General features: G+C 42.2%; 1 protein-coding gene across 1 annotated transcript; it reads right to left on the bottom strand.

Annotated features, from left to right (window-relative positions):
* Positions 1 to 1,686: 1,686 nt before the first annotated feature.
* LOC144680667 (glutathione S-transferase alpha-4-like) lies at positions 1,687 to 22,451 on the bottom strand. The gene is made up of 6 exons (XM_078541902.1): positions 22,310 to 22,451; positions 19,063 to 19,114; positions 18,447 to 18,579; positions 10,439 to 10,580; positions 5,060 to 5,188; positions 1,687 to 2,144 (listed from the first exon to the last, which is right to left on the bottom strand). Exons 1-6 carry the CDS (start codon positions 22,391 to 22,393, stop codon positions 2,022 to 2,024), a joined length of 663 nt encoding a protein of 220 aa, XP_078398028.1. The 5' UTR covers positions 22,394 to 22,451; the 3' UTR covers positions 1,687 to 2,021.
* Between the last annotated feature and the right edge of the window lie 3,482 nt (positions 22,452 to 25,933).

Genomic DNA, 25,933 nt, shown 5'->3' with positions numbered 1-25,933 from the left:
GAGCCATTGTAGTCTCGTCTTTAATGTCAGTAGTATCCTGACATGTTCTGTTTAAAGTTCATTACTAGTCCTCTCTGTGCTCATATACATTACTTGTTTTTGTCAACAACTTGAGTCATATTTTGGCTTTCAACCAGTATTTTAAAGTTGTGTTAAAGTATGAAGGTGTGAATGTGAGGCTGTCTATTTCAATTTAAGACTGTCCACCAAGATTTGGAAACCTATAAAAATTGAACTACATTTTAAGTTAAAGATGTTAGTGTGGATTTATTTTCACTGAAGTTTACTTGTGCAACCCTGAAAGGCATCAAAGAATTTGTTTCACAAAATATAAGCTTCAGCTTTGGTGTTATGTTTGCTAGGATTCTGGCAGAAATCCAATTTTAACTTCTCAAAACTTCTTTACTTCAATTGAACTTGAGATTTTAAAAAAAAAACTGCTATAGCTTTGTAGAGTGTAAATTAAAGATCCGTGGTCTTACTGACAGTTTTCACAAATGAGGTTAAGTAGCGAAGATCACTGACAACGCTACCTGCCCTGCAATGGTCAACAGGGATGGCACTCCACTGTCCAAAGCCCTGCGGATGACTGAAGGCAGCCTTGCCTGTGGCTTGCTGGGGGTTTCTTCTTACCCGCCTACCACAGCTGCATGAATCAGTAGGCTACAACTGCAGCCATCAGCCATGCTGTGGAGGGTTTTCACAGGGGTGGCCTGTCAGCTGTAGCCACAGGTACATTTAAAAAAAAACACAAGCCTTCATGATCTCTGTCCTGCAGCAGCAGCACCACACCTACTGACGGGGCTGCTGTCCTTCCAATGCAGCAAGTCCTCTAATGGGGCCTTCAGCCTCGTGAACCAATCCGGCGTCCTTAACTGGGTGACAGGCCTGGAGGCAGCCTCTTAATCGGCACCTCTGGGAAGATCTCACAGGTGGGTACACTGATTGCAAATGAAGAGTTCAGACCCAAAATGATCCCGGACTGCAATTATTTTTGAAGGGCATAAAATTCTGTCCTGAATGTGCCATTGCTAGCCAACTCCACAATTACCTTTCCAATTATTTCCTGTTCGAATCCCTTTAATGGTACTGACTTACCCAAAGAACCAAGAATGTCCTGGTCAAAGGCCCTCAGTACATAGATTTCAAAACCATTGTTACATCTACAAAGCCATTCATGGACTTGCCTCACCCTACCTTTAGAACCTTTAGCTCTACAAAAATGTGGATTCCTGAAATGTTCTGTTGTATTGAGGAGTCAGTTTCTTTGGATTTAATACAGGCCTCCATGTTTGCATATTGAGTCTCTGCTTGACATGGCACAGTCCAGAAGGAGTAAAAAACTGCATCCTGACTTACAGTCAAAAACTAGAATGGCAGCTCACAGAGACATGTTCCTGAAATACCATCCTGGAATAAATGCAACGGCAAAAGCAACTCATGAGACCTAACATGATCTTGTATTGATAAGCTTTTAAAGTTTATTCTAGTAAATTAATTTTTCTTTCCTAAAATGCAGACAAAATACTATTTTCCCGAAGACAGCTAGAGATACTGTACTAACTTCAATAATTTTCCAAACAAAAAGAGGTAGACAATTAGCAAAGTATTCAATATCCAAAATAATTTGCTTTAGTGTCAGAAAATGATGTTGAATATTGCTAAACAATAGAAATGACAACCAAAAAGGTTTCAAACATAATTTATATATTTCTCCCCTTCCGATTTCACAATCATTTATCTATATGGTAGCTTGCAGTTAGAAATAAATTTCTTTCTTAGAAAATACTAAGTACTGTGATTTACAAACTAAACATAAAATTATTGTTCAGGTAATCAAAAATATTTATCATCTGTTAATATAGATTGACATTTAAAAAGTTAAAATTATATTTAGTTGTGCATTATTACGAAGTGCATTTGACAGCTTAGAACCTCTAATATAAAATAATCTTTAAACTTGGGAATTCAACTATTTTTGCTAACATTTGAGATATGCAACTCCTTTCATGGCATCCCTCTCAAAATCTGAGAACTTCTCTTACAGTCTGAACGTACTGATCATCCGGTGGTGGCTTTCTGGGACTGCCAGGTTGCAGGAACTTCTGAATTCTTGGGATACTGCTGATTTTCAACTTGAATCTCTGGAAAGAATTGTATGAACACTCTTTATTAGGCAAAAGTATTCACTCGTTCCATTATAGCAGCACAAGCTGTTCAACAAGGCACATTGTTGGCATAGCTCGAACAAACTTTTGAATTAGAATCCCACTGCTTTGTCAACAAGCTAAAGGGCTGAAGACAAAAGTAAAATCACATGTGATACTAAACCATTAAAAATATCTATGTGAGTTCTCTTACAATATTGGTACGCAATAATGCGACAAAGATGATCAAAATTCAAATTCATTAAGACAAACAGGCAAGAGCTTTATTTGATTCTTCAACAACCTTATAACAACAGCGGGAGAGGGAGAGAGAGCCTAAGAGAGAACAGTGTCAGATTTTCAATTTTTCAAAAGAAATTCCCATAAATTGACCTCAAAATTTGCAAAATGTTCAATTTACGTAACATAAACATTCATGACATTCAGGATACTATGCAAAAAATATGAAATGAACTGAATTTTAATCATATCCCAGTGTAATCATCTGACTGGAAATGCTTTAGAAGAATGACCAGACACACTAGTTCAAAAGGGAAATAAACTGGAACAATCAGGAATTCACTTGCACTTCTAGCTGATCCTCATAAACCTTGTTACACTCTAGGACAGCAGCCATATCGGCCGTTACCATGGTTTTAATAGTCCTGTGTCTTGCCAGTCCTTTGTGACCATAGAACCATAGAAAAGTTACAGCAGAGAAGGAGGCCATTCGGCCCATCTTGTCCATGCCAGCCCGAGGACACCCAGGTGCCCTTTCTAATCCCACCTTCCTGCACCCGGCCCATAGCCCTGCATCTTACAGCACTTAAGGTGCAGATCCAGCTACTTTTTAAAAGAGTTTAGAGTTTCTGCCTCTACCACCAACTTGGGCAGCAAATTCCAGACACCCACTACCCTCTGCGTAAAAAAGTTCTTCCTCATGTCCCCCTTACACCTTCTGCCACTTATCGTGAATCTATGTCCCCTGGTTCTAGAATTCTCCACCAAGGGAAACAATTTTATCCGGTCCAATTTATTCCCCTCATAATTTTGTAGACCTCAATCAAGTCACCTCTCAGCCTTCTTTGTTCTAAGGAAAATAACCCCAACCTATCCAATCTCTCCTCGTAGCTACACTTTTCTAACCCTGGTAACATTCTTGTAAACCTCCTCTGCACTCTCTCCAGAGCTATTACGTCCTTCCTGTGATGTGGTGACCAGAACTGCACACAATACTCCAGTTGTGGCCTCACCAGTGTTTTATACAATTCCAACATTATATCCTTACTTTTACACATGCATTGCTTTTGATGGGTTATTGGCTACACTCTGATCACATTGATTTCCTATCAGATTGTTTGTTTCAACTGCCTTCTAATGAATTATCTTAATTGCACTGAAGTTCATTTTTAAATAGCACATATTGGTGTCCATCTTTGATAAAAACTAGACAGTAATTGAATATTGTTTTGATGTGCACAATGTTATCTCAGTTATATCTATCAAAGATATTCCATCAAATGAGAAAACAATTCTAACGTCCTTTCCTCAACATTCAAATTTTAAACTTAATCACCAAAATCTCTCTAGTATTGAAAAAATACTCATATTGGCAACCCTTGCAAACAAGCCATCAGTTGGCCACCTTATGCATTTGTGGGCCACTGACTGCAAGATCCTGCAAATGTCTCCAACAGAGCCCTGGGAGGAGCCAGAGGCAAAGAATTTGAGGGTAGTGGTGACTTTGAGAACCACTGGTAAAGCACCAAGTCCGGTGGCAGCAGGCATTCTTTCAGCAGGTTGCGAACATCTGCCCCCAGCTCACGCGACACCAAGCCTCCATGATACAATGTGTTCAGACATTTCAAGGAAGTTTGTGTACCAGGTATGGCCTCCTGCGAGCCTCACCTCTCTGCGGTTTCCTTCTCTCTTGTGGAACAACAGGTCTGTGAGCAGTAGGCTGCTGCTGGTCATATTGATTCTCAACTGAAGTCCAATCTAAGGCAGAGTTAGTAGCACCCTTGCTGACCCGATAGACCAGAGCTCCAAAGTGCAGATAAAACCATCAAACTTTCAAAGTGGTATTGAGACCGCCAAGGTGTATGTAGTAACCTTATAACGGAACCTCTCAACACAAGTACTGTGAACAAACCCTTTCCCACAATCAGGTAAGCTGTGAGTACTCAGTACTTATTGATATATTTCCCTGACATGGTTTCAGTCCGCTGAAGTGCCACTGTGCATTCCGCTTGCAAGTTCCAAGAAGCTGGGAAACCCGTGGACCCAAAGTTCAAGTTGAAAACCAATGTCAACATCACACTAATTGAGCGATTAACATGCGCTGCAATGAAATGCAGAAGTTGGCGGATTGGAGCTGGCTTCCCAACCCACTGTCAATTTTGTTGTTATTAACCTTCCACCCAGTACTCCCAAACCTCTGTGCTCCTGCAAGTCCAAATCCAGTCTTTTGCATTTAGATGAGGCAGGAGGGTGAGCTCCCAGCCTCAAACCTCATTCTTACTTTAGGTCTGCTCAGTTGGATCCCCACCAAACAGGTGCCAACTGCAAGGACATGACTTGAAACCCCTCCTAATGGGAGGTTCTGTGTGGCTTCCAGGGCCAGTCTGACGAATTCCAAGAGATATAAGCTCACTCATCCAGTTCTGGCACCAATAAGTCACTTAACAACATAAGCAATCTCAGGAAATCAAGGTATCATTTTGAAAATATTTATTCTTTGGAACAACCATGAACCTGAATGAATTTTATTTTAGTTTAAAAATCACAAAAAAGTTTCACAGTCCTTTCTATATCTTAATCTTTTTCACTTTTTGTGCATTCATTTTTTTCTTTCATGTCCTTCCAGCTTCATCACATAACATAAACATTCTGACTTAATACGCAAAGCCTACCTGCAGCTGAGGGAAGTCAGCCAGAATGAGGGGAGCATTTTCTTCAATCATCAAGATAAGCTCTAGCAAGTTAAGATCAGCAACACTGAGCTGGTCACCAACCAAATATCCATTTTGTTGACTTAGGATCTACAAGACAAAAAAAATTGGTTAGGATTTTACATTAGAGCTGCAAATAAAACCAATGTCAAGAGGCCATTATTTTATTCTATTAAAAACTAAAACGTTGGACAGCCGAGCAGGCTGCTCTGTTAAATTAATTTGTGGCTTTCGGTTGCAGAACAGAATTTGGTATGACAGTGGCAGACAGCTAAGGCAATTTCCCAAACAAGTGGAGAACTTTCCATCCCCAAACAGTATTTATTCCAAAATGTTGTATAGATATTCCCGAGAATGATTGAAGAGCTGGTGAAACATGTATTCTCTAATGAAGCTGCAGTAGAGGGTAAGACTGTCAACATAGGCACCTTAAAGACCCAGGAAGGTTGAAAGTTCATTGCCTGATTTAGCCCTCACTCCACCACAGGTAGACGTACTTGAATTGCTGTCTGGCAACCCCTACTGGAAGTACACAACTCCAGATGTCTGACAGAGTCAAGTTCATATTCGGCTTTATCTCTGGGTCCAGTACAATAATGGTTACGTTCCTGGACTAGGAATCCAGCAGTCTGGATGAATAATCTGGAGGGGAGTTCAGATTGCACCATGACAGTTGGGGAATTTAAATTCAGTTACTTAAGTAAATCTGATATGAAATATAGCATTGGTAATGATCCCCACGAAACTACCAGATTGTCATCAAAAATGCAACTGGCTAATTTATTGCTCTTTAGGGAAGGAAATCTGCCATCCTTACCCAGTCTGGCAAGGCTTGACTTCAGACCCACAGAAACGTGCTTAACTCTAATTGCCCTCTGAAATAGCCTAGTAAGCTACTAAGTTAGGCAACTGCTAGAACTAGAACAACTGCTTTTTCTGATATATATCAATAACGTGAATCTGCATGGACTTCCAGAGCCAGGCTGGGCTAGATTGCTCCTGTCAGCTTTGATACCCCGATGCCAGGGTCAAATGGAGGTCAGAAGCCCACACTGTGGGGGAAACAGTCAACCGGTAGTGATTATCCCCAAATTGGCATTTAGTGGCAGAGGGCAAGCTCATAGTCTAATTTCTGCTTTATTTACCTTTTTTTTAAATGGCCTTTTTAAACTGCATTGTGTTTTGTGCATCCTTACCCTTTGATCCTTTCACTCCTCTGTCCTATTAGACTGTTATCTAAGAAGTCCGATCATCCTTATTCTTCCTACCAAAATGCATCAGTTCGCAATTAGCTATGTTGAAATTCATTTGACAATTACATGTCCATTCTGTCAGCTTGTTTGAGTCATACTGTATTCTGTTACATTTTCATTTGTATTAACTACACCTTCCAATTTGGTGTCATGTTCAAATTTTGAAGTTGTATTTCCAATTCCCAGAATGCTTTAAAATCTTTCTAGAGTTCTAAATACATATAATAATTAACATGTACCAATGAATTCTACCAGAATAAGTGGTTTATTCTCCTATGAAAGATTCCCTCTGAAACACAAATCTATTTTTCGCAATCATGTGCTACGTGGCCTATAGTGTGTTTACAGTATTTTCTGTTCTAGTCTCCTGACTATTCATTATTCTTAACAAGAAACCAATATACTTTTTAGAATTGTGAATGTTACATAGTATATCCAAATTTACTCAAGAACCAAGTCCACATTGTTTTATATGTTGTCTGAATATCAATTAAGTTAGACACATAGGCCATTTAACCCCTCAAACCTGTTCTGTTATCCAACGAAATCATGGCTGATTCGTGATCTAACTCCATATACTCTCCTTTTCCCCTTTCTCCTTAATATCCTTGAAAAACAGACATTTATCAATTTCAGATTTAAAATCAACAATTGATCCAGCATCTGCTATTTGTGGAAGAGGGTTCTAAACTTTTACCAACCTACTCCGATAAGTATTTCCTAACTTCACTTCTGAAAGATCTGGTTCTAATTTAAGCTATCTGTCCTAGTGCTTGATGCTCAAACTAACAGAAATAGGTTCCCTTCATCTATGTTATCATCTCCCCTTAATGAAACCGTCAGTAAAATTACTCCTTTACATTTTAAATTTCAGGAAATACAAATCTCATTTGCATAACTGCCGCCTATCTTTGTGTCAACAGTAAATTGGGATGTCTATCTATCCCATTGTTTAAATAGGTAATAACTAGTTAAGGCCCCGAAGAACCCTGTGGGACACCATTCTATCAATTAGAGTACATTATCTTCACTCCATGGGCAGAATTTTCTGCCTGTCGGGCGGGTGGGCCCGACCCAATCTCTGGTGGGCGGGGAGCCGATCCCCGCCGGAGAAACGGGCCCCGTCGCTATTTTATGTGGGCGGGCCAATTAAGGCCCGCTCAGCGTGAAGCCCGGCGGGAAGCGCTATGCGCTTCCTGTGCGAGTGGGGGGATTCCCCAAAACGAAAGAGCGCACATCTCCCTGCGGCAAAGTGCAGTCTCAGGGAGATTTCTTCCACTTTGAAAAAGATTAAAAATAGAAAATAAAAATTCCCTAACATGTCCCCCTCATGTGACAATATCACATGAGATGGGACATGTTCACAATTTACACTATAACTTTATTAAACTGTTTAAAACCCTGCATGAAACCTCATCCCGCCGGTGGATGAGGTTTCATGTTTTATCTATTTGCCGCTGGGGCTCCTGGCCTGCCCGCCAACCTTAAGGTTGGACGAGCAAGTCCTTTAATTGTTTAAATGATCCTGTCAATGGCCTCAACTGGCCATTGACAGGTCGGCGGGGCTGCAGCTGATTTTGCTGCGCCCCTGCCTTCCTGAAAATTTAAATGGGGCGGGATGACGTCGGGGGTTCCGCCCCCTGCTCGCCGACGGCAAAATTCTGCCCCATGTCTTCTGACACACAGCCAATTTTCTAATCAAGTCAACAGTTTGCCTTTAGTTCCATGAACTTCAAACTTACTTAACAGTCTCTTCTGAAGGACTTTATCAATTACCTTCTGCAGGTCCATATAAACAACATGCATAGACTTTCCCCGTCCCCCATTTTTGGCCCCTCTTCAAAAAATTTCAATCAGTTTCATCAGCCATGACCTACCCTTTAAAAGTCCATGTTGCCTTTCTCTAATCTACTGAAAATTTTCAAGGTGTTCAGTCACTGTCCTTAATTATAGATTCCAACAAAAAGAACAGATGTTAAGCTAACTGCTTTATAATTCCCCATTTTCCTACCTCTCTCCCTTGTAGCACCATTTAGAGGCATACCCCAAGAACTATTGCAGCCAGTATGGGTTTTGAACCCACACTGTTGGCATTTTTAAGCACTATATTCTTAATCAATTGTGCCAACCAGCCCTACAGATTTCCCTCCCTCCTTTCGTAAATAGTGGTGTGACGTATGTGATTTTCCAATCTAAAGGGAAGATTCCTGTATTGAGAGAGCTTGGAAAGATTATATTTAAGGCATCTACCATGTTCTCATCTACTTCTCTTAAAAGCCGACAATTGAAACCATCTGGTCCTGAGACTTTTCACTCTTTACTCCCATTATTTTCTTTATTACTATTATAAATACATTAATTTTTCTGATTCATTATTTGTTTCATTGGGCATGCTATCCTCTTCCTCAACTGTAAATACCTCCGCAATGTTATTATTCAACATGTCTGCCATTTTAATTTACAATATCACCACTATCAAGGAGCCCCCACAATGCCCCTGACCACCCTCTTTTTCTAGTATAATTGTAAAAAAAATGTATTTACTTCTTTCCATACTCCTTTTTAGTAGCTCTTACTACCTAATTTGTCATGTTTTATCACGTATCAGTTGCCAGGATCCATGTTATTTTTCACATTTCTGCATGTTTTAAAAACATTTTATGCAGTCCCTTCCCTCTTCTACCATCCATTGCTTTTTTTGACAAGCAAAGCTCTTTCCCCTTAGGGATATAAACTGGCTCCGAATCACCAAATTGTTTTTTGAATCCCTGCTGATCTTCTGTCGACTTACCCAGTTTACTGTGGACAGTCACTGTCCTAGCCTTACCTAAATCTAAAATCTTGACAGCCATTTTGCATTCCTCCCCTTCAAACACAAAGCTGAACTCAATTATGACAATTGTTTAGATAACTGTTCATGCACTGTTAGACTGATAACTAAATCAGCTTTTTATTAACTCTAATATGGCCTGCTCCCTTGTTGATTCTAGGACATACTTTTGCAGAAAACTAGCCTGAATGTACTCAAGAAATTCTCTACCTTTCTAACATGAGCCAGTGTGCTTATCCCAACCTATGTGAAAGTTAAAGTGCCCCATTAAAAGCTCTTTGCCTTTACTATGTGCTTATTTAAAGTCTGCATTATATATTCTACAACTTCATAGCTGCTACCAGGGTCCATACACAACTTCCACTACAGAATTAAATCCTATTTATTATTCCTTAATTCTACCCATTAATCTCCAATGCCTCCTTATGTTTCTTATCATGAAGTAATTTCATTCTTATTCACTAAGGCTACCTCATCCCCTCTACCAGTTTGCCTATCATTCTTCTAGACCTTATGAGCTGTTAGTTTCCAGTCCTGGCCATTCCACCCTTATTACTTACTCTAATGCCCCTATAATTTTATATATGTCTTGATGGTAGTGGTAGCAGGTCATCTGTCAGCCAGGCTGTCCCTCAATTCGCGCATGCGTGCGAAAGAGCACACTAATCTCCCTGAGGCTAAGTGCTGCCTCAGGGAGGTTGGCTCCGAATTAAAATTTGCAATAAAAATGATATAAAAATTTCCCTGACATGTCCCCTCATGTGGCACTGTCATGTAAAGTTATGGACATGTCCCAACTCAACTGAAACCTTCATTAAAGATTTAAATACCCTCATGAAACCTCATCCCGTCCGTGGATGGGGTTTCATGTTTTTTCTGAAGCCCGCCAGGGCTCCCAGCTTGCCCGCCAATGTTAAGGCTAGACGGGCAGGTCCATTAATGATTTTAATTAGTTTCTCAATGGTCTCAAAAGGCCGTTGACAGGTCATTGGCACGCAGCTGACTCGACTGCGCCCCCGCTGACCTGAAAATAGAAATAACGTGGGGTGGCGTCGGGAGTTCCACCTGACGTCATCCTGTGTCATTTTACGCATCGGTGAGCAGGGGCGGGGCCCGCTTGCCGACCAGAAGATCCTGCCCCATGTGACTGAACAGGCCAATTCTTGACCTGCAGTTCTTTGTTATTTGTGCAGCACAGTCAAAATAACATTAAGTGATCTTGTTTAACAATATCCTCCTGCTCTAACACTGCTGTACCTTCTCAAATGCTGGAAAATATCTATTTTTGGCCTTGTTGATTATCAGTATAAGATTTCCGTCCTTTTCTGCAGAAGGAAGGAATATATGACGCATCACAAGAAGCATTAGATCTCTGGCTCCCTCTGCATACATGTCAATTCTGTGATGAAAAAGAAAAGTAAATAAGTCCAAATAGTTTCCATGTAACAATAGTGACTGAAGTTTTTAAAATGTTGCTTTTTTTTGCCATTAAACAAGGGTACGTTATTACAGGGCACATGCTCCTGTATTGGTTGTTTGAATAGGCCCAGGACCCCCAAACCTGTTTGAATGCATCCCAACTACATTATGGATGATCTTCAGAAACATGCATATCACTATGGTAAACAAGTAATTTTCTTTTGTTTTATTCATTCATGGGATGTCAGTGTCTCTGGCTAGGCCAACATTTATTGCCAATCCCTAAGTGCCCTTGCAAAGGTGGTGGTTAGCTGCCTTCTTGAACCGCCGCAGTCCATATGGTGTAGGTACACCCACAGTGCTGTTAGGGAGGGAGTTCCAGGATTTTGACCCAGCGACAGTGAAAGAACGGCGATTTATTTCCAGGTCAGGATGGTGTTTGGCTTGGAGGGGAACTTGCAGGTGGTGGTGTTCCCATGTATCTGCTGCCCTTCTCCTTCTAGAAGGCAGTGGTCGTGGGTTTGGAAGGTGCTGTCTAAGGATCCTTGTTGAGTTCCTACAGTACATCTTGTAGATGGTGCACACTGCTGCCACTGTGCGTCGGTGATGGGAGGGAGTGAATGCTTGTGAATGGGGTACCAATCAAGTGGGCTGCTTTGTCATGGATGGTGTCAAAGCTTCTTCAGTGTTGTTGAAGCTGCAGTCATCCAGGCTAGTGGGGAGTATTCCATCACGCTCCTGGCCTGTGCCTTGTAGATGGTGGACAGGCTTTGTGGAGTCGGGAGGTGAGTTACTCGCCTCGAATGTTACTTGCCACTCACCAGCCCAAGCTTGGGTATTGTCCAGGTCTTGCTGCATTTGGACTCGGACTGCTTCAGTATAACACATTCTCAATTATCAATGCTTTTGCTATCAATATTCTTGAATAGCCTTGAGATTTCTTGTCAATAATGGTGGCAGTGGGAGTCAGGCTCCCATTAATTATCATCTTTCACTGACCTAGAGAAAACAGAAACATAAGCCTGAATTTTCCCGTCCGTGATTTGGGGAGGGGCCCACTTGCTGACGGGAAAATGACACGGGATGACGTCGGGAGGAACCCTTGACGTCATCCCGGTCCCTTTAAATTTTTAGGAAGGTGGGTGGACAGCGAAATCAGCTGTCCGCCCACCGACCTGTCAATGGCCAATTGAGGCCATTGACAGAGTAATTAAGATAATTAAAGGCTCTGTCCATCCAACCGTAAGGCTGGCGGCAGGCCAGGAGCCCCAGCGGGCTTCTGATAATACATTAAACCTCATCCACTGGCGGGATGAGGTTTCATGTCTGTTTTTAAAAACTTTAATACATTTTATCTGATATTTATTAACCTGTGTGACATTGTCACATGAGGGGTACATGTTAATAATTTTTAAATTTTTCTATTTTTAAAGTTTTTTGGACTGGGAAGCGCATAGCGCTTCCTGTCGGGCAGGCCGCTGGGTGGGCCTTAATTGGCCCGCCCACTCAAAATGGCGGAGGGCCCCTTTTTGGCGGCGGAGTTCGGCTGCCCGTCCGCTGCTGAGCCGGTGGGGCCCGCCCGCCAACTGAGGGCAAAATTCTGCCTATAACCTACATCTTAGAAAATAGGAAACTGAATGGGGTACAAGATCAGAAGAATCTAGGGACACAGGTTATAAGAAGGAAATAAAAATGCTAACAAAGCTCTCAGATTTATTTCTGAGGGTACAGAATTCAAAAGTCGCGAAATTATGTGAAATGTGTGTAGGTCCCTGGCAGGTCGCAGTAGAGTACTGTGCACAGTGCTGATCTCCATACTATAAAGCGACATAGAAGCACTGGAGAAAACACAAAAAATATTTGTAAGGATTGCACCAGAACCAAAAGATTACAACTATTAAGAAAGATTGAACAGCTTGATGCTTTTTCCACTCAATGGGGAGTGCAGGAGGGCATGCCAAGAGCTGCATCAGGCATACATAAAATTGAGGTGCCGGATTACAACACAGAAGCACATGCATGCAAAGAAGTGGAAGCAGCATGCGTTAGAGCGATGCAATCCCCCAATCAATGGATCAGATCAAAGCACATCCAATCAACAATGTTGGTGAGCAATTAAACAACTAACAGGAGAAGGCACCAGAAACATCACCAATCAGTGTAAAAGTTGGGCTGAAGCATTTTCAACCATCTACAGCCAGTGGATGATCCATCTTGACTTTATCCTGAAGTGCCCAGCATCGCAAATGCCAGACTTCAGCCAATTTAATTCACTTCACATATCATCAAGAAATGGCTGAAGGCACTGGATGCAGCAAAGGCTAAGGGCTCTGACAACATCCCAGTTGTCTTACTGAAGACTGTGCTCCCCTAGCTGTGCCCCTAGCCAAGCTGTTCCAGTACAGCAAGGTACTGGAATCTACTTGATAATGTGGCAAATTGTCCAGTTTCATCCTGCCCACAAATAACAAGACAAATCCAACCTGGCCATTTATCATCCCAGTCAATCAATACTGTCAGTCATCAGCAAAATTATCAAAGGTGTCATTGTCAGTGCTATCAGGCAGCACCTATCCACCCCCTGATGATCAGTTTGGGTTCTGCCAACCTCATTATAGACCTCATTACAGCCTTGATCCAAACATGGAAAAAAGAGCATATGACCGAGTATGGCATCAAGGAGTCCTAACAAAATTGAAGTCAATGGGATTCAGGAGGGAAACCCTCCACTGCTTGAAGTAATACCTAGCACAAAGGAAGATGGTTGTAGTTGTTGGGAGGCCAATCATCTTGGCCCTAGGATATTGCTGCAGGAGCTCCCCAGACCCAACTATTTTCAGCTGCTTCATCAATAGCCTTCCTTCCATCATAAGGTCAGAAGTGGGGATGTTCACTGATGATTGCACAACGTTCAGCACCATTCATGACTCCTCAGATATTGAAGCAGTCCATGTCCATATGCAGCAAGACCTGTACAACATTCAGGCTTGGGCTGACAAGTGGCAAGTAACAGTCACACCACACAAGTGTCAGGCAATGACCATCTCCAACAAAAGAGAATCCAATCATCACCCCTTGACATTCATTGGCATTACCATCACTGAATCCCCCACTATCAATATCCTGGAGGTTACCGTTGACCAGAAACTGAACTGGACTAGCCATATAAATACTGTGGCTACAAGAACAGGTCAGGGGCTAGGAATTCTGTGGTGAATAACTCACCTGACTCCCCAAAGCCTGTCCACCTTCTACAAGGCACAAGTCAGGAGTGTGATTGAATACTCCTCACTTGCCTGGATGAGTGCAGCTCCAACAACACTCAAGAAGCTCAACACTACCCAGGACAAAGCAGCCTGCTTGATTGGCACCCCATCCACCACCTCCAACATCTATTTCCTCCACCACCGATGCACAGTAGCAGCAGTGTGTACCAGCTACCAGATGCATTGCAGCAACTCACCGAGGTTCCTTCGACAACACCTTCCAAACCACAACCACTACCACCTGGATGGACAAAGGCAGCAGATGCATGGGAACACCACCACCTGCAAGTTCCTCTCCAAGCCACTCACCATCCTGACTTTGAAATATATCGCCGTTCCTTCACTGTCGCTGGGTCAAAATCCTGGAATTCCCTCCCTAACAGCACTGTGGGTGTGCCTACACCACATGGACTGCAGCGGTTCAAGATGGCAGCTCACCATCACCTTCTCAAGGGCAAATGGGGATGGGCAATAAAAATGCTGGCCTGACCAGTGACACACACGTCCTGCTAAAGAATAAAAGAAAAGAAACAGAGTTCCCGTTTCAATTTTTGACCTTTCATCAGAAAGGTCATGACCTGAAATGTTAACTCTGTTTCTTTCTCTACAGGTGCTGCCAGATCTGCTCAGTTTTTCCAGCATTTTGTTTTTATTTGCTAGGATGGTTCCCAGGATGAGGGATCACAGTTACCTGGATGGACTGGAGAAGCTGAGGTTGTTTTCCTTAGAACAGAAAAGACTAGGATGACTTGATTGAGGTGCTTAAAATTGTGAATGTTGAGATGGAGTTAAAAAAGGAAACCCTTTCCAAATGCTATGGGAACATGTGATTGACAAAAGAGTAGAGGTCACATGAGGGAAAACAATTTCATGCAACGAATGGTTATGATTTGGAATGCACTGCCTGCTAGCGTAGTGGAAACAGATTCAATGGTAGCCTTCAAAAGGGAGTTGGATAAATAATTGAAGTAGAAAAATTTGCACGGATATGGGAAAGAGGTGGGGTGTAGGACTAACTGGATTGCTCTGTGAAAAAGCTGCCATGAACTCAATGGGATAAATGGCTTTTTTCTGTCCTGTACTATTATATGATTCAATAATTTATGCCCAATTCCCACCTGGCCATACCTGGTGTCAATAATGTGGTGACGGTGGATAGGACTGAGAGAGAGTGGCAGGTATACACCACTGGGGTCCCATGGAAATGGTTACTGGAAACGTTAAGTCATAGGCTTCTGAATGCAATCAATCACAGAATCTCACAGAAGAGGCCCTTCGGCCCATCGAGTCTGCACCGACACGTGAGAAACACCTGACCAACCTACCTAATCCCATTTACCAGCATTTGGCCCATAGCCTTGAATGTTATGACGTACCAAGTGCTCATCCAGGTACTTTTTAAAGGATGTGAGGCAACCCGCCTCCACCACCCTCCCAGGCAGCGCATTCCAGACCGTCACCACCCTCTGGGTAAAAAAGTTTTTCCTCACATCCCCCCTAAACCTCCTGCCCCTCACCTTGAACTTATGTCTCCTCGTAACTGACCCTTCAACTAAGGGGAACAGCTGCTCCCTATCTACCCTGTCCATGCCCCTCATAATATTGTACACCTCGATCAGGTCACCCCTCAGTCTTCTCTGCTCCAACGAAAACAACCCAAGTCTATCTAACCTCTCTTCATAACTTAAATGTTTCATCCCAGGCAACATCCTGGTAAATCTCCTCTGCACCCCCTTCCAATCAATGGGGGTTGAAGGGGGGGCCCTCAGTTCCCTTGTGGGTCCGAGGGGCACTCCTGCTTGTGACTCACAAGGAAATCAAAAGATAAACTTTTCTACATTTATCTTCTCAACCTTTTTTCGGGACCTGCTGCGCTTTGGCAACAAGTTTCCCAGGTGCAATTGGCACCAGCACCAATCTCACAACACAATTTTAAAATAGTGTGAGTACTGCAAGAAAGAGACAGGTAACTGGAAGGGAGGGAAGATTCTGTAGACAATTGGATAGAATGAAGAGGAGTTCTGCTATTTTAATTAGGAACACAGCCACTTGCTAAAATTGAGTATTTTTGTATTATGCGAAAATAACTTTTACAAGCTCAACTGATCATGAGAAGCCTCAAGAGGGAAGTGGCACTGAGAAGGCTTGATTATCAGCCAATTTCCATTATCCAACAGGGAAGACCTCCAAGACTTGGTAAATACCAAAAGACGCCATGAATAACATGTGACTTGTAGTTTGGAATTGAAGAGATCACGGGATAGAAAGATGCCTCTGGAGCTATCACAAAGTGGGCAGTATTGTACTGGGTGCCCTGCTCCCCACCCCCCATCCCATACACTCCATCTGATATTTAGTTCCACCCTGAGATGGAATGGAGTATTGGGCGGGAAATGCAACAAGCGGCTCAACTGATACCGTCTGTCTTGTGCTACTTACGAATTTCCTCTTCCATGTCTTCCAAGTGTCCCAAAGCGCTTTACATACTGTGGATTACTTTTAAATGTAGTCACTGTTGTTGTTATGTTATGAAATGGCAGTGAAATGAATGATCAGTTAATCTGTTTTTGGTGGTATTGGGTTACTTCTGCAGAGATAGAAGAACATTTTTCTTCTTTGTGACAAAATAAACTTGCCAAAGCAAATCAGAATGAAGATTAGAGCTGCAGCATTCTTATGACCAGTTCTTTTCATGCTGTTCTCATAGACAAGTGTAAATTTACTTATTGTGAAATGTTGCTAAGGGAGCAATTGGCAACACTTTCAATGCTGGATGCCATCTCAAATTGCTGCAAAAACAAACTTAAAGATGGAAGAACATTGAAAATTAGAGGGATTTTATACAGGAACCAGGTGCAGGTTTTTGTACTACAACAATGGTTTATTATTTTATTTTGTCATTACACCTAAAATATTAAGATAGACTTGATGAATCGGCACTCTCTAATTTTAATACTAAAGTGGCTCACTGACCTCTGTACCTGAAGCCCTGCTATTCAACTCTGGTACAAAATTTTAAGGTGTACAAACAAATCAGTTGAACACAAGTCTGATGCTGAAGCTGCACAGTGCTCTGGGCAGGTCGCACTATGTCCAAGTCTGATCACTAAGCCATGAGAAAGCTACAAGTCCTGGAAGCTGCCAAGAGAATCAAGAATCTGATGCCAAATAACAGAAGAAAGGCTGCAAAAGCTCGAGCTCCGCAGCCTTCGAAAGAAGAAAATGTGTGAGAATTTTAGAAAGATAATGGCCTGACTTTTTCGGATGGCAGGGTCTCACTTTCTGCCATCCGAAGACTCAGTGAAGAACACATCTCCACCGACTCCTGGCGCCCTGCAGGTATTTCACACTCGAATGAGTGTTAAGTGGCTACAGGCAGGATTTTCGCTCCTCACTTGGGAGGAAGTCCCGCCTTAGAGGGCTGTCATCCAATCCAATTGGCCAGCAGCTCTCTAGTCCCTGCAGAGACAGCGCTGCAGTGGACAGAAGAAGAAATGCAAGAGGACATCAGAGCCCAAGTAGGAGCACCGGAGGCCTATGTAAGTTCAAGGTTCCCAGGGCAGTGAGGGTAGGGAAGGCTTGGGAGGGGTTGTGAAGGGGATGATTGGGGTCTCAAGGGAGAGGCGGGGGTGGGTGATGCTGCTCGACCTCAGAAGCGGGTTTCTGATGGAGGCACACCCCCCACCTCCCCACTTCCTGCCCGAGATGCAAATCTTTTGATTTTCTGCTTTCCCCCATGCAACTTCAATCCTCCTGCCAGCCTAAAAATTGAGGCTGGGCAGGAGAGGGCCCTGAAGTGGCCACTTAAGGGCCTCAAATGGGGCAAGGGCGGGCTTCCCATCCAAGGCCTTGCCCACCCCAGCATAAAAATTGCTGTGTGATCGGGGTGGAGGGAATCCAGTCTCTTCAATTTCATGCTCCCCCCACCATTTTATGCTTCCGCCGGTGGGGAAGCATAAAATTCTGGCCTAGAAGTGGGGTAGAAAAGATTAACATGATTTTCAAGTTCAAGCACAACTGCAGGACAAGGGGCAGAGTTATAAACTGGTAGGTAACAGGCTAGCTCAGGACTGATGTCAAAATGCACTAATAACATTGATTAATAGTCCTCTGGGTAGATGTTGGAGGCGCTAACTCGAGGGTCATTAATGAGATGATTAATTGTGATGGGGTTGGATCGCAGGTTTCTATATAAGGCTGGGCTAAATGAATCAAATGGCTTCATTCATTCGTTTTAGTCTTTTGTGATGAACTGTTATATAAATACCATGCTCTTTATAAAGATTAACATTGCTGTATTATATTTCACAGTCACCTCAAAGATTGACAAACTATTTCCAACTTATCCATTCAACTCCTTCAAATTTAATATCCACCTGAACCATTGCTTTCATTTTCACATTAATCCTAAGGATAACACCTCTAAAATGCAGCACTCTGAGTACTGCACAGGCTATTAGCCTAGACTAGATGCTCAAATCCCTGAGTGATCTTGAGCAAGATTCATGGTATAGTTCTGTTTTCACTTTTAACATGAACTTTTCAAATGAAAAAGGAAGAATTGTACTAGTTTGACGTACAGTGCTCGTTCCTGGATATCTTTTCCGTAAAGATTGTATTTTGCCGCTATGTAGTTCATAATAGCGTTGGTCTGGACCAATTTCATTCCATCAATTTCAACCATAGGTACCTGTTCATATAAGAGAGCTCCATCTGTTGAGAAGAACAAAACCAAATACATTTTCAGGGCTAATTTTTATTTTTTTTGTTTCCATAAAATGTTATAGACATTCAAAGGTACTGAAAATAAATTTCAGTTAAAAATGTTACTCACATTGAAACAAAAATTACATGCAAAATAAAATACTGCAAGTACCAACTGTGAAACATGCAAAAGAAACTTTCCTGAATTTGAGGTAATTTTCATCTGGGCTTAAAGGCAGAGGTCCAAGGATTACTGGAAATTGGCTCATGTTTGTAGAGACTGAACTTTCCAGGCCACCTGGCATGTCTAAATATAAAGGGCTTCACAAACTTAACAACTGGAGCAAGGTCTGCACATATTGGGCGCAAGGCATCCCATGACTAAGCTGGTCAGCTTTGTGCCCATTTGATGCCCAAAGAAGCACAAAGCATGCCAATTTCTACCCCGCATGCCAATTTCTACCCCATTAACTTTTAATAGAGGCTTCATACCTTTCAGTAGTTTTTCATACTGTTCCCTGGTCTCAAGGTATTCTTCCTCAAACTGAAAAAAATAATTAGCACACGATACTTGGTAAAACGTCAAAAACATGCTGGTTATCAGTTTTGTTTGCAAAGTTGTTCATGTTTTCTTTCCCAAGCTGTGTGGATGTATAGTGAACACTATGAATTTTATATCCAAGCACCTAAGGCTGACAGCTTGCACTGCTAAAAGGTTATCTAACATTTGCTGTTATTCTGAAATCCTGAAACTGTGTAATATACAGCCTAATTATGAGATTCTTCAATTATTAACCATTTCATCGTGGGAGCCATCCAATATGCATCACGATTTCCCTTTACTGTTGACTTCAATGGAATGGAAGATCAGGACAGATGTATAACAGGCAGTCAATCCAATCAGATATCACCTATTTAACCCATTGCCAAAGTTAGAACTACCCCCATATCGCAACTAGCGTTTAAACCATACTAGACTGCCCCCCACATTCTCTTCCCCATCTAAAATTAAAATCAGCCCCACAAAGCCATGACTGATCACTGTGACATAGAACACAGACGAAAAAAGTGAATTAAATACCTTAGGGTTACAGTGAAATAATCATAGTTCAACAGGACAGATCTTTAGAAAGAAGCCTTTCATAACAGGCTCGTAATCTTAATTATTTCTTTCACCCCAGTAGAATGTCGATAGCAGCTCCATTCACATGGAAAGATGGTCCTTTTGGCAGGTCGGAAACAAAGTCTTTCATGTCACATTTCGAGGGTTAGGCCTTTATTTCAGTAGGTTGCCTGATAGTTAGGCTATTACACTGCAGTGTATTAGAAGCTGAATCATGCTCAAATCATGCTGTGCCTAATGAGGCTGGCAGCAGGACAATTGCAAAGGGATCCACCAGCCACTGGTGAGCCATGGGTGGTAGAGGCCCCAGAGGCAGCACAGCCTGCCCAGTCCTGTGAGAAGCAGGGGCAGGATTAGCCAGCTGAGACATTAGCTGAGGTCCTCAGGACAGTCAAGCGAGGGGTGGGGGCCAATTATTGTTAGCTTTCAGGTGGTAACCTCCAGCAGTACCTTTACGCACCACCAGTTTGGCCTTTGAGCACCTAAGAAATGGATTGCTGTGTGCATGGCAGGTCCTGTGGTCACCCACAATGGAACTTCCTAAAGGAGGCTTGTGCATAGGACTTAGGAGCAGGAGTAGGCCATTTCAAACCTGCTCCGTCATTCAATATCATGGATGAACTAGTTGGTCTCAATTTCACATTTTTGTCTGCCCCCCCACCCACCCCCCCACAAACGCCCCCCCGCAACCAATAACCCTCAACTTCCTTGTCTATCAAAAATCTGAATTTATTCAAGACGGAGTTAAACAACGACCTTGAATAGCATATGCAAAGGGCCTAACGCCTGCTTCAGATGCAACACTCTGGTTTGCAAAGGAGATCTAACTAATATGGAGGTGAGTACCTCCAGCACAGAATGAATGCACACAGGCCAAACTAGACTCTTAGGTGCCTGTTTTATGCCTGCAAAACCAAATGCAGCATGATGTATCTTTTTAGGCCATTGGCTTCTGCCTGCTTTCTCAGTTGGCCCACATGCATACATACAGCATTTCAAACTTCTGAGTCATTTGGCCAAATAATCTTGACATGAAATTAAAAACAAAAAATACTGGAAGCAGGCCATCGTTACTCAAACAAAAAAAAACAACAGGTTAATGCTTTGGGTCAGAAATGAAAGACAATTTTTAAGATAAACCTGCAACAATAGGCCTAATGTCAGTGATGGAGAAACTTGAGGAAATCACACCGGTCAAAATTAATGAGAATTTGGAAAAGAATGGACTATTAAATTTAAAGTCAGCACTGATTTGTTAAAAACATCATGTTTGACTGACTTGATTGGTTGATGAGGGTAATGCAGTTGATGTTGTGTATGTGGACTTTCAAAACGTCTTTTGCAAAGTACCACATGATAGACTTGTTAGCAAAATTGAAAGGAGTGGTGGTGTGGATACAAAATTGGCTAAGGGAGAGAAAGTAGAGGACAGTAATGATCAATGGGGGTCTGCTACCTTGCTTGGTTAGATGGCTAGTGCGTGGTTCAGAATAATGGCAACAGCGCAGGTTTGATTTCCGTTTTGGCTGAGGTAGTGTTTGGACCTGCCTCCTTGCCCTGCCCCTGTTAGTGGAAGGCAATGGCAAACTGCCACTGACAAAAATGCCAAGAAAATGGCTCAGGATGAAGCACCAGCAGACAATAAGCTAAGGACCTGCCTTTGGCCAGAGCACATATGACTGATGGGTGGTAACTTTTCAGACTGGAGGGAAGTAAACAGTGGTGTCCCAGGATCGATATTAGTATCACTACTATTTTTGATCTATATTGATGACCTGGGCTTGGCCATACATAGTATAACTTCAAAGTTTACAGCTGGCACAGAACTCAGAAATACAGTCAAACAGGGGGAGGATAGTAACAGACTTCAGGGGGACAAACAGCTAAAATGGTAGGAGAAATTTAATGCAAACAAGTGTGAAGTGTTACATTAGTAGGAAAAATGAGGAGAGGCAATATAAATTATATGGTGCAATTGTAACGGTGGTGCCAGAACAGAGACCCCCAGATGCGTATACAAATCTTTGAAGGAGCAGCACAAATCAGGAAGGCTGTTAAACATGTATATGAGATCTTTGGCTTTATGAGGCATAAAGTACAAAAGCATGGAAGTTATGCTGAACCAATATGAAACGCTTGTTAGGTCTCAGTTGGAAAACTGTTGTTTTGTTTTGGGCACCACACTTTATAAAGGTTATCAAGGCATTAGAGTGGATCTGGAAGAGATGTATTAGAATGGCACCCTGGTTGAGGGATTATCCTCTCCCTCTGCCCTCTATCCATTATTGTACATTCACTCTACCCTCAGGCTGCTGAAGAAAGGAAACATTGTCTGAAAGCAGCTAATAAACTGTACAATATATTGTGTTTTCTAAAAATACATATTAAAAGAATACACAACAGAACCTTTATGATAAGCAGAACAAAGAAGCACACCCACCATACTGTGTATACCACTCATCTCCCTTTAGTGATGACACTTTATTAACCTGACCAGTCCCATACTCACTCGGAACTTCTTGGGTTTTGATTATCATGAACTAGCAATTTTATAAACACTGACATATTATATGTTTGATACAATGCATAAAAATATAGGTTCTTCTCATACACAACCTCAATGCCGGCAGCTGCCAAAAGCCAGCGAATAGACTCCATTTTCCCTCTTCCATTAAAATAATGGAGCTTGGGTTTGGACATGTTGATATACTTTTCTAGAAAGGAGGAAAAAAATAAGCAAGATGAATCAGTTCTGCGATCCACCTCACCACCCCAGCCTCCTCAACATAATAAGCTGGGTATAGTGGGGCATAAATCTGAATCTAACAGCAGCTCTGAAGTACAAGCTTTGTGTGTAAGTCTGGATATAGATTGTCAGTAGATTACTTAACTGTTGGGGCATTGACATATACAACTTCCTGCAGTGGTTATTACATTACAATGTGTGGAAAGAACACATCTTTTCCTGGTACAAATGTGGTAAACTGAATACTAATTAACTCTTCAATTGCAATTAATGACATTGCCTTTATATATGCTTTCTTTCTTTCTACTCACTCAAACAATCTATTATTTTTTACTGGTTGTACGTTTATTTACAAATTTTAAAAAATGTCAAAATGTATTTTACATTTGGTGTACTTCACTTTTACTCTCTGGTTTGAGGGAACAGGTGACCTTGTTGCTATTGAGAACAATGGGCAGAAAGCTGGGCTTGTTCCAAACCAATGAGGAATGTGGGAAAAACAGCAGCCCTAATGGAAAGGCTGGACACCTGGTAAGGGTCTAAAACTTCCATATAGGCTACCATTCACATCAGCACTGAATGGTTTCTGTACAGAAGGAGGTCATTTGGCTTGCCATGTCTGTGCCAGTTCACTGCAAGAGCAACTCAACTGGACCAATGCCCAGCCCTTTTCCCATAGCCCTGCAAATTTTATTTCACTTCAGATAATCATCCAATTCTCTTTTGAAAGTCACAATTGAATCTATCCCTATCACATTCTTAGGCGATGCATTCCAGATTCTAACGACTTGCTGCGTAAAGAGGTTTTTCCACAGGTCGCCTTTGGTTCTTTTGTCATTCACCTTAAATCAATGTCCTCTGGCTCTCGACCAATGGGAACAGTTTCTCTCTATCTACTCTGTCCATCCTCCTGATTTTGAATACCTCTATTAAAGCTCTTCTCAACCTTCTCTTCTCCAAGAAGCTTCTCTAGCTGATCTACATAACTGAAGATCCTCACCCTTGGAACCATTCTCATATATCTTTTCTGCACCCTCTCCAAAGTCTTTCCATCCTTAAGGCTGGTGCCCAGAATTGGACATAATACTCCAGTTGAGGCTGAAGAAGTGTTTTATAAAAGGCTCACCATAACTTCCCTGCTTTTGTACTCTATGCCTTTATTTATGAAGGCCAGGAACCCGAATGCCAAAAAGTTACTTTCTCAATCTGCCCTGCCACCTTCAATGATTCATGCACCTGTGCCCCCAAGTTTCTCTGTTACTACACACCCTTTAGAACTGTGCCCTTTATTTTATATTGCCTCTCCTTGTTCACACTCCTCTGCATTAAATTCCAGCTGCCATGTGTCCACCCATACCACCAGCTTGTCTGTGTCTTCTTGAAGTCTATAACCTCCTCACAGTTCACTATACTTCCAAGTTTGGTGTCATCTGGAAATTTTGACTTGTGCCCTGTACATCCAAGTCTAGGTTATTAATACTGATCAAGAAAAACAATGGTCCTTGCACTGACCCCTGGGAACCCCACTGTATTCCTTCCTCAAGCCCAAAAAGCAACAATTCACCATTACTTTCTGTTAGCTATCACTCAGCCACTCTGTATCCATGATGCAATTGTCTTATTGATCCTATGGACTTTGATTTTACTGACAAGCCTGTTACATGACACTCTTATCAAACATCTTTTGTAAGTTCATTCCCTTTCTCCCTGCACACCCTTAAGCTGTGGGGTGACCACATCCCAAAATACAGAGGAGAATGCCAGAACAGGGACACTATCACAGTCCCAACATATTAGTTATAATTTTGTACACCTCTCCCCACTGGGGGCCTTTAACTGCAGGGTGAGCCACCAGGTACAGATGTCACATTTCCCCAGCCGCTCCTCACACTTCAGAATCAATGGACCAGAAGGACCTTAAGTCACAACCAGAACAAAAAGCAAAAATATAATACTGCAGGTGTTAGATGTCTGAAGTAAAAACAGAAAATGCCAGAAGTACTGAGCAGGTGTGGAGACACTCTATTTCCAGCACTTTCTGTTCTTATTTCAGACCAAAAAGTACACTGAACGACACTTCAGAAATTCCTGCAAACCCATAAAAGTTGTTTTAACACTGAACCAAAAAAAAACTCGAGAGGATTTTAAACTCTAACATAACACAAGTCTGCAACTGTAAAATCTCAAAGCATTTCAGACAATGTATTCCGTTTAACAACGAAAGAAAAATGTTCATTTTATAAAAGAAACCAAATCATCAGAATTACAGCACTCACCTACACTCTCCACAGAGAACTTGGATACAAATGTTACACAGTACGAACTCTGCGTAGCAGAGGAGCATTGATTCCACCAATAGTAGCGCATTGATTTGCATATCTCAATGGCTGATGGGAATCAGTTAGCTCGGCGTGCCACCATCATCAAGAAGAGTACTTAATCCTGTTGTTTTATATACCGAGCTGTGCATACTTGTATTACGGGTGTGAGGGCGATCTGGCTGCGACATCTGTCACCCCATTGATCGCTAGGGTTGATTCGGCTGATCTGGCTGGCTAGGCGGGTGTCCCCCTTCCCTCACAGCTCCATGTGCGTCCCTCCCGAAGCTCAGCGCTCGGTCGCAGAGGATGACCCCCTAGAAGAGGACCGCTCCGCCGGTCTAGGGTATATGACGTAGCTACACTCCCCTGCTAGGCTAAACCTCCAAGACCATTTGTAGGATGACGTAGGGAAGTCAAGCTCCAAGACTTCAGACACATCCAAGTCAGGCACTGCACGTGGCAGTCTGCCGTTCTTTTCACGTTTTAATGCATCTATCACCCCTTCACCCGTATTTTCTTAAAATTCCAGCATCATTTTAGTAAGGACAAATGAATCTCAGCTATAAATAAAGCTATAAAGCCAGAGGAATAATTACAGTCACACTGCAAAAGCACGATTCAAAGAAACCATGTTTTGCAATTGTTTCTAATTTTCCATATTGTTTGGTTTCTCTTTTGACTCAGTAACTTGCAACAAAATGATTTATATTCTAGCTGGTCCAAAATTTCTTTTATGATAAAAACTGACCAGGGATTACTGATGGTGGAACTGGGCTACAAAGGACACTGTACAGTGTCTCTTGTGGGGAAACGCTTAGTGCATGCCAAATGTCTCCTAAATTTGAAGCACTCTATGAAATAATCAATTTCCTTTAGTGTATCACAAATGGACAAAATAGAAAATAAGGTTGCCTCAAAGGCTCAGCAAATTTTCCCAGTCCCAACCCAAGATGGACGGACCAGGAAAGTCCCTGTTATGACCCACACCCAGGTGAGGTTCCACAAAGTTGTTGATCTAGGCGAGACCCCCTCATTTGTCACTGTCTGGCTGGGACACGCCCAAATTGTTATGCTTGGGTGAGGAGGGATGAACTGGCTCCCTGACTTTATTCAGCACCGCCCCCCCCTCCCTCCCTCACTTCTGTTGGTTATAACAAAACTTAATCTAAAAAG

Source organism: Cetorhinus maximus, chromosome 5 (genome assembly GCF_964194155.1).
Source record: "Cetorhinus maximus chromosome 5, sCetMax3.hap1.1, whole genome shotgun sequence".
Taxonomy (NCBI): domain Eukaryota; kingdom Metazoa; phylum Chordata; class Chondrichthyes; order Lamniformes; family Cetorhinidae; genus Cetorhinus; species Cetorhinus maximus.
The sequence above is the reverse complement of the archived record's forward strand: the minus strand, read 5'-3'. Positions and strand labels throughout refer to the sequence as shown.

What these genes read in the sequence shown, in the direction of transcription:
- LOC144680667 (XM_078541902.1), bottom strand. Translation starts at nt 22,393, where the DNA reads ATGTCCAAACCCAAGCTCCATTATTTTAATGGAAGAGGGAAAATGGAG. An exon ending in GTATGAAAAACTACTGAAAG is followed by an intron (nt 18,580 to 19,062) that starts GTATGAAGCCTC and finishes TCTTCTCAACAG; the next exon opens with ATGGAGCTCTCTTATATGAA. An exon ending in GATATCCAGGAACGAGCACT is followed by an intron (nt 10,581 to 18,446) that starts GTACGTCAAACT and finishes TTTTCATCACAG; the next exon opens with AATTGACATGTATGCAGAGG.